The sequence below is a fragment of the Drosophila obscura genome, unplaced genomic scaffold (assembly GCF_018151105.1).
Source record: "Drosophila obscura isolate BZ-5 IFL unplaced genomic scaffold, ASM1815110v1 contig_73, whole genome shotgun sequence".
In the NCBI taxonomy this organism is placed as follows: Eukaryota; Metazoa; Arthropoda; class Insecta; order Diptera; family Drosophilidae; genus Drosophila; species Drosophila obscura.
This window is the reverse complement of record NW_024542865.1, coordinates 6,815,278-6,830,567: the sequence shown is the minus strand read 5'-3', so window position 1 is coordinate 6,830,567 and position 15,290 is coordinate 6,815,278. Positions and strand designations below refer to the sequence as shown.

The 15,290-nt window shown below is 44.2% G+C and overlaps 1 protein-coding gene across 1 annotated transcript in view; it reads right to left on the bottom strand.

Annotated features, from left to right (window-relative positions):
• Nucleotides 1–953: 953 nt before the first annotated feature.
• The window catches only part of LOC111067047 (irregular chiasm C-roughest protein), a 28,779-nt gene continuing 14,442 nt past the window's right edge, over nt 954–15,290 (bottom strand). Inside the window, exons 3-8 of the mRNA XM_022356071.2 lie at nt 6,010–6,563; nt 5,648–5,848; nt 4,638–4,859; nt 4,144–4,246; nt 3,492–4,040; nt 954–2,698 (exon numbers count right to left, since the gene is read on the bottom strand). Coding sequence (XP_022211763.2) covers nt 1,938–2,698; nt 3,492–4,040; nt 4,144–4,246; nt 4,638–4,859; nt 5,648–5,848; nt 6,010–6,555 — 2,382 coding nt within the window. The 5' untranslated portion in view covers nt 6,556–6,563 and the 3' untranslated portion in view covers nt 954–1,937. The remainder of the gene's footprint in view (nt 2,699–3,491; nt 4,041–4,143; nt 4,247–4,637; nt 4,860–5,647; nt 5,849–6,009; nt 6,564–15,290) is intronic.

Here is a 15,290-nt window from a genome sequence, read left to right as displayed (position 1 = left end):
TTTATTTTGTTTTTATAATTTGCATTTTGTATACGTACACGAAAAAAAAACACTTATATTTGTTTGTCGCTTAATTGGCAAGCGAGCTATCCACAAAATACTCGTATCCATGATAAATACATATAGCAAGACAAAAAAAAACTAAACTGGATTTTTTTTTGTTTTTTTTTTTTTTGTTTGAATTACAAGAATTAAAAACACTTTTCTTGCTGCCATTGAATTGTTCGCTTATCAAAATATAATGCTTAGAGTCTATGCAAAAAAAATTGTATGTATGTATATATAAGTGTGTGTGTGTGTATGCATATACTATGTATGTAGAGCTATATGTATATATGTATGTATGTATATTTAAGTATATTTAGTTATGTAGATGTGTGTATGATTTTTTTGTTTTTTTCGTTTAAGCTACAACTAGGATAATTAGACCGTTATACACTTAGAAGTACACTTAGCAACGACAATTGAACTGACGAATTGAATACATTTTCTTCTATCTCTTAGTTAGCTGCTTGGGCAGGGGCGTTGTGTGTCGGTGTGTGGGTGTGTGGGCGTGTCATAAGTTAAGGCGACTGTCAAAGATCTAACATCTTTCATTTGTAAGTAGGTTTATCTCTATCGGCATATCCCTATATCGAAATACTTAACGTACGCTTAGTTATAGCTCCACAAAAAAAAAAAAAGTATTCTATATGTATTTAATTATAATATATATATAATATTTAATTTAAAAATGTAATTGATGCGAGCGCCGTGTCTGGCGCTGCTACTACTCCGACTTAAATACTATCAGGTACTTTGGCATATTTTTTCGCTTAAATACTACTATCCACTCAACTGCATTTCTCTCTGTCTGTCGCGTCTGTTTATATATACATATGTACTGTCTATACTCTATGTAGATTTTATAACATTTAGCATATAAGTCCATGTGTAATTGAACTCTTTCTGTTTCTGTTTCTGTTTCCTATTCATGATTTTTTTTGTAATATATTTTTTTTTGTGTAGCATTTCCTGGGCATTTGTTTGAGGTGTGGAAAATGGTTTCAAATAATTGTATTAAATATTCCAGATAGATTTATATATCGGTATTTAAAGGGTAGAATAGCTGGGGGGAGGACAAGATAGAAGTGAATCATAAATTGATGAAAGACAGCAAAGGAACTGGAACATAATCAAAGGAAGAAAACAGGTACAAGCATTGAAGATATAAATAGATAAAATAAAGGAAAGATACATAGATGGAGTGCTAGATATTTCCAAAATATGTGTGCTTAGGGAAGAGACTCTGCCATCTTCCATCTTCCATCTTGAATTCCAATTAATTATGAAATGAACCCTTGAACAAATGCCCTCGCCTTGCCGTTTTTTTCTTTTTTCTCTGGGAAAACTCAACAAGTTTCCCCTGCAGCCAACTATTTATGTATTTTTTAAGGCGTTTCTTAACACTCTCCCTCTATCGCTCGCTCTCTTGTTCGATTTGTAAATGCCTAACACTGATTCTTTGAAGCTTAGTCTCTGTTTAGATAGAACTGCGCTTAGCCTAGGTTGCAGCCGAAGCGCAAAGCACACTACGGCTCGAAAAAAGATCATTCATCACCTATGCTAAAGCTAAAATACATTCCATTATTATTCCATTCCATTAGGGCTGGACTGGAGATACCGATTAGAAAACGAAGAATTAAACGGATGCCAAGGGTGTGTGGTGTGTGTGTGTGTGTGGTGTGAGCTCTCTCTTTCTCTCTCTCTCTAAGCTAAATCTTTAAGTTACTCGATTCGAATTTTTGGTTGCTGAAAAATCTTCCAATGGCGCTTACGCCCCAATCTTACCCCATTGAACGATCCAGGACAGGCGCCGGCTAGAGCACAGCATAGCCCTTAGTGTCCTTTGAGATCAGTCTTCGAGTGGGCTGCTATATCCATCGCCTCGATCGCACTTAGACCGCTGTGGGTGGCGGCAGCAGCGAGGAGTTGGAGGAGCGCAAATAGGGATTACCGTAGATGGCGCTGTAGCGCGGATCCACGCTCAGGGCCATCGAGCTGGGCACCACCACATGGGTGGTGGTGGCAGTGCTCTGGTTGCTGCAGCTGCCATTGGGCGAGGAGCTCACCACCGAGGCCGTCGTCGACTGCAGACTGGGCAGACCGTTCTCCTGGCGTATCTCCCGGGATCCGATGATGCTGCCCGTCAGACTGCCCCCGCTGCTGTTGGTCAGGAAGGTCATGGGCAGGCTCTGGCCGGGCGGCTGTTGGTGGTGCGCTGGCTGGTGGCTCTGCTGCGGCTGCTGCTGCTGCTGGTGCTGGTGCTGATGCTGCTGGTGGCTCTGCTGCTGCTGCTGTAGCTGCAGCTGGTTCTGGTGGTTGTTCTGCAGGATGGTGGAGCTGCCATTGGACTTGGTCGAGCACGTCGTCAGATACTGGGGCGGCGGGCTGTAGTGGGTGCTGTAGTCGCCGTAGGGCACATATCCCCCGGAGATGTCCACCTTGAGGTCGCTGTAGTTGGAGGTGCGGTCGCCCGGCTCCAGCTTGCAGCTGACTCCGCCGTTCTTCGTTATCTGATGCTCGCTGATCACGTCGGCGGGTGGCAGTTTGGTGCGCTTCTTGCACCTCAAGTAGACCACCACGAGAATGGTGAGCACCAGCAGGAAGCCCAAGGCCGAAGTGCCACCCACAATTGTCACCAAAAGGGAAACGCTCTCTGTGATGGAAACAAAAGAAAACGGGGAAACGGTCGCAGATGAGTAAGGGAATCGCAAAGAATTAAAAAAAAAATATTAATTTTTATGATCTTAAAATAAAAATTGATTTATGAATTTCATTAAAAAAAAATCAGAAATAAAATATCTTATTTTCATTTTGTATTTTTCTAAAAATGCATTCTAAACGAGAAGGAATGTGCGAGTCGCTTCTGGGGACGCGACTCTACTTATACCCGTACTCAGTCAGCATAGAAATTTGTGAGCATGGACAGACGGACATACAGACAGAGACTCGGCTATTGATGCTGATCAAGAATATATATACTTTATGGGGTCGGAAACGTTTCCTTCTCTGCGTTGCACACATCCACTTTTACCACAAATCTAATATACCCCTTAACTCTTTTTTGAGTACGGGTATAAAAATTATTATAATGTAAAAAATTAAATAAAAAACCTATTGTTGTCCCATTAAATTTAAGCTAAATCTAGTTCAAAATTATAATTATATTATTTGGCATAAATAAATAATACAAATTGAAACTATCTTTTTTTTTAAATTTGGTTTAACAATTTAAAAAAAAAAACAATTAAAAGCTTGAACAAATATTTGTTCTCAATTTGTATTTTAAAAGTTAAAAAAATATAAGTTTGTCCTGTTGCAGGATGCCCCTTGAGCAAGGACACCATTTTCGACTTTTTCGACTATTTTTGTTTTTGTTTTTAACTCGTAAATATTATTATGCGTGGTCAGTGGTAATTTTTAAGTCTGGGCTTAATCTGGGTACTCACTCTTGGCTTGCAGCTGTATCTCGGCGACGTCGTTGCCGTAGTCGTTGACCACCGTGCAGTTGTATTTGCCGTAGTGATAGGCCTGGCTGTCCCGGATGATGAGCGTGCTCTTGACGCCGCCGGGCACCGCGTCCACCAGTATGGAGTAGTCGTGGCCGGACTCGGAGCTGATCTCCTGTCCGTTGAATGTCCAGGAGACATGACGGGCCCGGGGCACGCTGCTGGCGAAGCACTCGATGCGCGCGGTGTCGCCCACCAGGCCGTACTGGGTGCGCTGGGAGCCGATGGCCGGGGAGCCCTTCAGGTAGACGTAGGCATCCGCGGAGATCTCCGCGTAGCCGGGCACATTCACCTTGCAGTAGTAGCGTCCGGCCGTCTCGTTGCTCACGCTGAAGGTGAGATTGGTGCTGGTGCCGACCACCCGATCGCTGGGATGCTGGATCCAGACAATGTCCGGCTGCGGATTGCTGTCCACCTCACAGCTGAGCGACACAACACTGCCGATGTCCGCCTCCAGGGATTGTGGCCGTTGCCGGAAGCTGGGTGCATCTGTTTTGGCATTGGGTATGGTGGATTGGGAAGATGGGAGAGATGGGAGAGATTGGAGATGATGTGGGCTTCTGTCTGGGGTAAGAGGGCCGTGTGTACTTACAGCTTATGTCCAGGGTCTCGCTATCCTCGCTCTTGCCCACGGAATTCTGCACCTCGCACTTGACAATGGCATCGTGGAACTTGCGCGTCACATTGCGTATGATCTGCACAGTGAAGAGGGACAGCAGAGACAGAGAAAGAGACAGAGAGAGAGAGAGAGAGATATCTGGTTAATAGAGAGCTTCAGCTATGAGCTAGCAAATTGTGGGAACGTTAGGCCTTTCCGGTGCAGGCCTAACTGGTTCCAATAATTGCTATCCGTCCCCCATCCTGGCTTGGTTAACATTATACAACGCAGCAACAGTGGCAGCAGAGGCAACAGCAGCAGCAGAGGCAACAGCAGCAGCAGAGGCAACAGCAACAGCATTTTTATCGCAATAGTTGCTCTAATTATGCGCCTCGCTTCTGGAATGTCGACCAAGACCAGGCATTGGTAGGGGTATGGGGTACGGGGTACGGGGTATGGGGGTACCATGGGAGCGGAGCGCCACTTACCATCTCAGTTTTTTGACCGCCTATAATTGGTTCGTCGTTGATGTACCAGCGATAACGGACATCGCTGGGATTGGCATCTGCCCGGCACTCGAGTCGCACCTGGGCATGCTCCACAATCCGCTGGTGGGTTCCCATCGAGGAGGAGCTGCCAGCGAGACCAAGACCGAGACCATGGCCGCCTCCTCCCATCACATTCACCTTGACTTTGGGCGCATACTTAACCTGTGATGGAGAACGAGAGAAAGAAAGAAAGAAAATCGAAGATGACGTTAGTTTTTCGGGGGGTTAAGTCAATCAATCGCACACTTGAGGGGCGCCACTCGAGGGCTTGACATCTTCGTCAGGGATTTGTCAGCTGTGCACACACCTGACACTCAACACTATGACAAGTTGGGGGCTGCCGATGCCGATGCAGATGCTGATGCTGGGCTCTGGGCTCTGGGCTATGGGCTGTGATGATGGGACCTTTTGTTTGGCTTGAATCATGCCTCACTTTCACACTCTGATGGCTGGCATGGCCTGATGGCCTTCGCCTTTATGCTTGAGGATGAATTAGCCCGTCAGTGTCCATGTCCATGTCCAACACAAAAGCCCCATTCAGGTTACCGTTCTGGGGCTCAGATTGGGCGGTTGGGCTGCAGAGGGGAGGTCTGCATAAATGGGTTTCCGCATCATGCTCCCATCACGTAAAATTGATAGTAGGCTCAGAGCCAAAGAGCCATGGAGCCATGGAGCCCATAGCCCATAGTCAGACGGCGTTGACTGCGACGCGTCAGCGTCCATAGATAAGGCTGCCCCCCCGAACATCAGGCACAGGTTGAGAGCTGCAGGGTGCAGGGTGCACCCCTCCTACCCCTCTCGGACATGCAGAAAACTGCAATGACCTGTGGGAAGGGACCTGTCTGTGGGCTTGCAGGCCTTTGCTTTTGCTTTTGCTTTGCTTTGGTTTGTGATTCAGTGGGGGTGGGTTCAGGGTGGCTCAGGGGGGTTTCGTTTGGTTTTTCGCTTACCTCGACACGTATTTTCGCCGAGCGATAGGTGCGGTCGGCTGTGTTCTGTGCCTGGCACGTGAAATTCGTGTTGTGGTGCTCCTTTTTCGGCGTCAGCCGGAGCACCGACTTGGCGGTGTAGCGGCGCAGATCGGGCAGCGGTATCACCGTGTACTCAATGTTATCCGTTAGCACGTTGCCCAGGCCATCAATCCATGTAATCTGCGGGGGATGGGGGGTGAAGCGAGCACGGGCCACGCATTGAAATCAGGTTAGATCAGGCTGGTTACGCGCAATGTACACATGCGGCTTGACTTTGGCTGCTGCCACATGCCACATGCCCTCAGATTCAGACTCAGAGTCAGAGTCAGAGTCAAACTCACCTCAGCTGCTGGCTTGCCGCCCACAGAGATGCACTCAATCTCCACCTTGCGATCCTCGGTGGCATAGATGACATCGCCCTGGGTTATTTTCGGTGCCTCCGGCGGCACCAGCACCGTCAGGCCGGCGAATGTTGACCGGATGGCCGGCTGGCCCTCGGGGCCGGGACTCACTTGACACTGGTAGCGCGCATCGTCGTCCAGCATCACCGGATAGATGTCCAGCGAGTAGTCGCCCTCCTCGTCGCTGCCCACCATCGCATACCGCTCGAAGCCGCTCAGATCCCGCGAGGTGCCCAGCCCGAAGTCGTCCTTGGTCCATTGCAGGGTGCCCTGCTTGTTGATGACGCGGCAGGGCAACGTGACGCGTGCCCCCACCACGGCCGTCTGGTCCTGGGGCTCCATGGCGAATCGCTGGTTCTGATAGCTCGTAAAGGGCGATGCGTGGGCCGGCATCGCCACTGACGTCAACAGCAACAGCAGCAGCGGCAGCGGCAGCGGCAGCATCATCGCGTGTGTCTGCTGCATCGTGGGCGGCTGATGCGTCATCCGCGTGGCTGCAACAGACAGAGGGGAGAAATGGCAAACATTATTGCGGTTGAGTTGCTGTTTGTCTTGGATTCGCGCCCTAAAGGTTTCTATGGTTTCTTAAGGCCCATAAAAAAACATTTCAATTTAATACCGTAGCGATATTATTTTCCAAATATATTTCATTAGCTTTAATTTGCTTTAAGTATTAATATTAAAATCAGCTAAAGTACATTTGTTCGGTATTTATTTTTAAGCTATGTTTTCCTTTTTTATTATATCGAGTATCTCCTATTGGGAAAATGATTATAGAAAAACCACAAAATCTTGCTTATATATTCAACTTAAAAAAAAACAAATAAAAATTCCAGAAGCTTTAATCCATGCCGGCAATTTTTTTATATTTATTTTTAACCCCTAGCGCCTTAATTTATAAGTATTTATATGCTTGTCGCGCTAGGATGGAAAATACAAAATACCCCGGAATGCCGTAAAACAATGCCAGATGCCTTTTATTTATATTAAAAATTTGAAAAATTAGAAAAATGCACATCCCAATAATATAATAATACCAATATAATATAATACCAATTTTGGCAGAATTTTGCCAGCTTTTGGTAAGCCAAGCTCAAAAGTCACTTCTAATTGTGGTAACGTAACTTCAGTTCATATTTTGGCTTATATTTTGTTCCATTTGTTTGCTAGTTAATAGCTGCGCAAATGGGAATAAGACTCTTTTACAAAATTTGACGCCAGCATGGAAATTCAAATACTCGTATTCAATGGCATTCTCTCTCCCTCTCTCGCTTTGAAAGCATTGGCGGCAGATGGATGCCCCAAGTCGTTGGCTCTCGTTTAGCCTTGATATTTTTTGTAGCGGATTAAGCTTGCAACTTGAAGCAAATCATTTTGATTTTTGTTGCATTTTTGGCAATCATCTAGCGATTATTATTTAAACCGGAATCCACTTAGCTCGAGCCTTGAGCAGGCGCCTTCAAGACCCACCACAAACACACAGAAATTTGTCTTTTCTTCTTGTTCACATGCTCGTATCTATTTGTTTATTTATTTGTTTGTTTGTTTGTTTGTTGTACATTTTTTTGTACCCCTTTGTTAGGGTTTCTTACTGTATGTTTTTATTTTATTGTTTTGTGTTTTTTTTTTTATCGCGTTTCGCTCGTTTTGTTGTACAAATTTTGTCGGGGAAACGGAACAATTGCTTCAGGGTCTTATTACTTATTATTGCGTTTATTGTGCGCCGTTTGCTGTTTTTGCTGTGTTTTTTTTTCTGTTTCTGTTGGTCTTGCTGTTTCTGTTGCTGTTTCTGTTTATGTTTTTGGTTCGCTGTTAGCGCGCGTGTTTTTTTTAATACTCATTTTTATTTTCATTCGCATTTTATTTGGTTTTATTCATGTTTCTGCAGGCTCTACTTGCAGGCGGACTTGTGCTCTCTCTGTGTGTGTGTGTGGAAGTACGTGAGCGCCAAAGCGAATTACATTCAAATTAGTCAAAGCAGCTGCTCGTGGCGAGGGGGTAGGAAAAAAGACTGCGAGTGGCAGTCGGACTGCAAGTGGGCTCCTCCAGAGCAAGCGCCACCGCAACAACAACAGCCAAAAAGGCTCAAGCCGAGAGGAAAACGGGTTTACGATGTGTAAAAATCTCGCTGAATATTCAGCCAAGGAATGGGCCAAATATTCGTGTGTAAAACACAAGTATTAAAACCACACAAAAACACAGATATGAAAATGTTCCAACGAGCCGAAAGTGTGGGGGGGAAAAACGAAGTGGCTGGTGGGTGGTGGCTGGTGGGTGGGTACTCCAGGCACACGAGGCTAAGGGTGCCTTTGGTCTGTGCGGTTTAACCACTTTGTGGACAGAAAATACTAGAGGGGGGGGGCGGGCAGATCCAATGGCAAGCGAAGCAAACTAGAATTTGCTTTAGGATTTTGCTAAAAAAAAAAAACACAAAAGCAGATTCAACTAAACATTCAGCTGACAATCTGCATTTGTTTATCAATAATCTTAAGCCACAGTATGTGCAGGAACAGCCCATCTATCTACACTCCCACCCAGCACTCGGTTCCATCATTCTTTGCGTAACTCAATCTGAGAGCATGTTCTCACCGTTCCCTGCCACTCACTCACTTCCAGCAAGTGCTGGAGCTACAGCACAGCTCCACCTTTGGCTCCCCCACACAGCTCTACTCGAGTGCCATTTGGGAGATTTGCTTAATAAATTGCAGCTACAATATATCGTATGAAGCACAATCTCAACCAATCAACCGGCACTACCACTACCCTACCCTGCCCCACCGTACACCGTACACCTCCACCCCACCACACCTGCCAACACACTCGCAAAAAAGAGCACTGGCAATCGAATAGCTACACAAGGATTGGGTATGAACAGCAGTAGATTTTACATCTTTTAATTAGTATGAAAATATTTAATCTAAATATATTTAATATTTAATCTAAATATATTTTATATTATAATATTTTATATTTATAATAAATATATTTTATATTTAAATTAAATATGTTTCATATATTTAATATTTTCATATGGAATAGCTACACTAAGATTTGGTATGTACAGCAGTAGATTTTAGTTGGAGTGTGGAATGGGTAAACTTTTACAGCTTTTAATTGATATGAAAGTATTTAATCTAAATATATTTTATATTTATAATAAATATATTTTATATTTAATCTATTTAATAATATAATTAATATTTTATATTTATAATAAATATATTTTCTATTTAAATTAAATAATATTTCATATATTTATTTAATATTTTCATAGTTAGATTAAATACATTTTATATTTATAATAAATATATTTTCAATTTAAATTAAATATGTTTCACATATTAAATTAATATTTTCATATTAAGATTAAATATATTTGCTATAAATTTAATATTTTATATTTATATTTTATATTTTTTTTTTTTTTTTATATTTTATTTTTAAGATCAAAGTTAATTGTATTTAATTGCAATAAATTCGTATTTGAAACTTTATATATTTGGGTGTGTATTTTCTTTCTCTGCTATGCCCCCTTTCTCACAGTGTCAAAGTGTTTCCCTTTCTGTAGCTGTCGTCGTCTTCGCCTGTCGCTTCGATGTACAGGTGCTGGCTCCACTTGAATTTTCTCACGCATTTTTTGTTTTGTTTTGTTTTTGTGGTTTTCCTGTAACTAGCATTTTACTATTTCTGTTTTTCTGCAGGTACACTTCTGTAGGTATGTACATACAGTCTGTGGGGCTTTTTGGAGTGGAGTTTTATTTCTATTTCGCTTCCGTCTGGCGCTGGTGGCTGGGCCTTTCGACTAATTTCGTTTTCTTGTACGCTATTATTTCGTTTTTATTGCATTTATACGGAAATTGGCGCCCCCCCCCTCCCCGTCACACACGCACACACATGCACAGAAATTAAACGAAATTATAACACAAAATAAAAATAAAAAGATAGAGGAGCAGAAGAGCCGTGCAGAAGGTGCACAGCGAAGGTCCGTAAAAAATAGCCCCAAAAAAAAAAGAGAGAAAAGAAGATGCAAACGGAGGCAAAAGATTAGCGAGCTTCCGTTCCGGCCACAAAACGGAACCTAAAGGGGAGGGGGGGCAGCAGGTAGGGCGCCCCTGGAAATGACTCGAAATTAGAGTTGGATTCCAAATCCACATGAGAGGCTGTGGGAGAAATCCCAACTGCAGATGGTGATGATGATGATGATGGAAATGATGGGCCCAGACGAGGCAGAAGATGCTGGGGATGCTACGGTAACTTATGCTGCTGCTGTTGCTGGGATTTGGGATTGGTACTGGCATTGGGGATCGGGGACTGGGGACTGATGACGCTGCGTTTGGTTAGGTAATTAAAGGCGATTATAGACACGCTATGTCCATCGTTGGTGAGTTTTCTTTTTGCTGCTGCTGCTGCTGCTGCTGCTGCTCTCTGCTTTATGGGCGATAAAGATTCGGTTTCAGCAGCTCTTAGGCTAGCGCTTGGCGAGGAGGTCGGGGAGTAGGCTCTGGCGGTGTGGGATGGGGAAATTGATTATCTTTTTTCGATGGAAATTACCACCGAACGATAAATGATTGGCAGCCGAGTGATTTTCAAGGCAGTGGACTGCTGTCTGGACTGTCTGGGCTTTGGAGACCTTCTAGAACGAGTTGTCCATGGGTAATCTTTAGTCCTACTTGAACAGAGTGAACAGCATCCTTTCACTGCGCTTTTCCTTTACTGCAAGTGTGCCCAGCCATCGGACTTGGATGGGCTGTGTGTGGGAGTGGGCGCTGGCTAACAATACAAATCACTTCACTCATTGGCCATGCACAGTAGCCTGGCAGCTGGGAGCTGGGAGCCTGGAAGCCATAGCAGTAGCAGCTGCAATTGGCCTCCTCGCCCTGCCATGCTCCCACTCCCTCTGTCTCTGCCCCCTGCCCCTTTTCTCTTTTTCTCTAAACTCAAACAAAAAACTAAAACTCAAGTTGTGGGGCCGAGGCCCACCTGCTGGCTGGGGAGTGGACGGTGAATGCCGAATGCCCAAAACTTTTGCCCAAGTCCAAGACCAAGTCGAGGCGACGCAAGGCAAGGCAAGGCGAGTGTTCAATATAAATTTTTCAAAGTTATTTGTACCAGGTGGGCCTTTCTTTATTGATTTATGTGAGCCACTCTCGACGTGCCTAGGAGGAGCGCGAGCAGCGCGAGCAGTGTGGGTAGAGCCATAAAAGGGGGAGAGGCACAGGCAGAGGAAGAGGCGGCGAAAGCATAAGATAAACTGTAAATGACAAAAGTCTCTCTCTCTCTCTCTTGCTCTCTCTGCTGGCTATCGAAGGAAGCTGCACATCCGCTGCAGCTTGCATCTAATAAACGAACCCGAAGCCGAAGCCGAAGCCAAATCGAATCGAAACGAACTCTGAAAGCCGAAAGCCAGAACAGAACAGAACAGAACTGACGAACGATAATAATGCGGATGGTTGTGGAAACTGGTTGCCAGCAAGGGGGGAAATATCGTAATTAGCTTCAGCCGATCGGCAGATCGTCAGAGATGATGCAGAGATGCTGCAGGAGTGTGGCTGCGGCTCTCTTTGCGTGACACGATCCCTGGGCCCTGTGAGCCTGTGCGCCTGTGGATCCATCTCTAGAGGTGCAGTCGGGCGTTGCCTTAGCACCTGTTCCCCGGTTTCCAGTTCCAGGTTGCCCGGTTTCCAGTTCCAGTTGCAACTATAAATATCACAACAGATGTTGGCATTAAAGGATGCTGCCATGCCACGCATGCTGTATTGCTGCATGGCTGTATGGCTGTGCAGCTGCAGCTGCCCCATGGCATCTTATGGTCAGCGATGGACAGCAATGGGGAGCGATGGCTGCCCCTCTGAGGCAGCTGCCAAGAGTTGCATGCTTGCAAAAGGAAGCCCACTGGCCGAGGGAAGTTGCTGCCACAGCCACTGCCAGCCACATTGCCACCGCCGCCGCTTCTGCTGCTGCCTGCCTGCCTGCCTGCCTGACTGACAAAACAAGCAACAATCTCCTGAAGCTGTGCCTGTGCCTGAGCCCCAGCCCGAGCCCGGTGCCCCTGCTGGGGCTGCCGTATCGATTGGATTTCGAGCAGAGCCACAGCCACAGCCACGGGCCCCGAGATTTATGTGTGATAAGCGTCGCCTGAAAATAATTACTGTATCTGTGTATCTGTATCTGGGTCTGGTTTGGCTTGGTCTGGCATCCAGCGTCGAGCATCGAACATCGAGCGACGGGCGACGGGCGAGCCGAACGCCAGCGAAAATTGAAAACTGGAGCGGAAAGCGCATGGAACGGAAATGTTTTTGTTTTTTTTTTTTTCTCTTTTTTTTTTATATATCTTCTTGTTGTTTTCCCAGTGATTGGCATTTGGCGGCTGCTCGGTGCCCACCACACCAGGGGGAGGTGGAGCGTTGATGGTGGGGGGCGCCTCTAAAGTGCCGGATTGCGGCATCAAGCGGGTATTATCTTGGGAAAAGGCGAAGCAATCAGCTTTTGTCTGCAAAACAGTTGCTTGCCGGCGGGATAACGATCAATCTTTATTGACGATTGACGATTGACGAAAGCTGTGCACCAAAAACAAAACGCATGTGCATACGAGTATGTGTGTGTCAGAGAAGTGTTTGGATGTGTGTGAATGCCACTCGAATAGCTATGCGATACAGCCAGAGGAGAAATGCCGAATGTATCCAATATATTTGCACCGAATAGAGGCATTCCAAAAAGTTTTTCATTAAATATTTAATATTTAAATTAAATAAAATATTTATTTATAATAATTTAATATTAAACTATTTAATTTTTAAATTAAATATTTAATTTTAAATTAAATATTAAATATTTATTTATTTATTTATTTAATATTTAAATTAAATATTTCATATTAAATATTTAATTAAATATTTCATATTAAATATTTAAATAAAATATTTAATTTATAAATAAAATATTTAATTTTTAAATAAAATATTTAATATTTAAATTAGATATTTTTATAAATGAATTTAATATATTTTCAACAAATTGAATCTACTATAATTATTTTAAAGTGTTTTACTCTGTAGATAAAATATCGTCTGCATTGAAAAGACTTTTTAAGAATTTTTTTTTATACGGAAATCAAAATGAATTATATTTGATTTCACTTTTTTTCTACTCAAAATTCGCATTTAAATGTTGGTGCATTTCGTTTTCCTGTGCCATTTACGCTGAGTGTAGAGAATGTCCCACCGGTACCTAATAGATGGCATATTATTTGACATACATATGTATGTACATATAACAGCTAATAGATTTGAACTCTCATCCATCGCCCACCCATGAGATCTGTTTAATTTGGTCTCAGAACTAATCAACTGTCTGTCAATAGCAGTCTGCTTTTAATAAGGAGATACATACATACATATTTATGTACATATGTATGTACATTCTGACTCTGCAAGCTCCAACTTTAACTGCCAGTTAAAGTGTCGACTGTACTTGAAAGCCGCAACGAGGATGCCTCAATCTGTCTCCCTCTGACTATCTGTCTTTCACCCTTCTTTCTCTCTCTCTTTCTCTCTCACACACACACACACACATGCAACAGAGCCGTGGCTTGACTGGCCTTCGGGGACCGGTTAACCCTTCACCAAACCAAAAAAAAAAGTGGGAAAAAAATCGGAGCACAAGAAATTGGGGAGAAGTACGAGTAAGGCTACTTAAAGGACTTTTGCTGACAAAATGAAAATGGCAACAAACGGAAGAGGCAGTGCAAAGAGGATGAGAGAGAGAGAAAGAGGGAAGTGAAGGGAAATGGTATAAGGGATATTGGTCGGCCAGGACCCAGAGTTCGGCAGAGATTAGGACAATTAAAAAAGGGAATGCTTAACAATTAAAATCAATTTGTGCGTTAGTGTGTGTCAGCCCAGCCTCTCCGTCTCCGTCTCTCAGCCGCTCCTCCACTCGCTTTTTGACCGTATCTCCTTCTGGGGCTCCTCCTCCCCCAACCACTTCTCGGTGATTCTGTTGACAATTTGTTTGCTCGAACAAATCAACTAAAAGGCAACGGCTAAGTGGCAAAAGGAGAAAGCCAAAGCCAAAGGCAGATCCACAGCCAAAGTCAAAGGAAGGGGAAACGAAGAGGGCGAAGAGGAAACGAAGAGGGCGAAGAGGAGCCAAAGAGGATGAGGCCGAACAATGATGGCTTCCAGGGATTCAATTTGGGGCGCATTCGCCTCTCTCTTCCTTCTGCATCCCCGTCTGATTAAGAGACCAAAAGGAGCCCAAGACAAATGTGTTTGTGTGTGTGTGTGTGTGTGGGCCCCCAAGGCAAAAGCCTGGCTAAATGGAGTACCGGGATCACAGAGAGCCCGTGCCCGAAACCGAGCCGAAGCCCAAGCCCGGGTCCAGTGTCAATAAAAAGGCAACGGCCAAAAAATAAACTTAAATCGCCTATTAATGGCCCACACACACACACACACACACACAGACAGACATATTCAGAGCCATTCAGTGGAACTTGGGGGCCAAGTCCTTGCCAGGACTACAAAGTCAGCAAAAGTTAACACAACAGTAAACGCCAGATAAAAAGGTCATCGCTCCCATCCCATTTCAGCGGAAAACTCAATCAGCAGATACAAAGGCGAGAAGCGCAGTACTACTCCAAGCAAAACCAGAAAAAAGGGTGAAGAGCTCTTCCAGTTGTCAACGATACAGTGTTGGTAAATGTAGGAAGTTCCTTAAGAAATAAAAAAAATTATAATAAGTCCTCCAAGGATTGAGGCTAGTGAGCAAAAGTGTTTTGGGATTGAATTGAAAGAGTTCTGTGTGCCAGTGTTGGGTAACTGCACATTAAAGCTATCACGTAAGCAACACTATACATAAATGGTTAACTCTTCGAAGCAAAGTCACAGTTAAAACATAAATTGATATATAATTTATTGAGTGTTATGCAGCACTGGTCAACACATGCTACATGTTAGTGTTTCTTTTCCAAAAATAAAAAAAAAACCCCACCAAAAGATTAATGATGCCAAAACGAAACTCGATCGCAGCTCAGATTTCATAAGTTAAATCAATTTAATTTTGAATCAATTCGAGGCACCGCTCCCCCGAGCCACCAAGCCACCGACCAGTGTTGGCTAACACGGCTAGCATGCCTTTCATATCAATATGTACCGAGCAAATGCCCGGCCCGACGACCAGTTAAGTTATTCATCAATTCTTTTGCAGCTCCGGCCGCAGCCGCA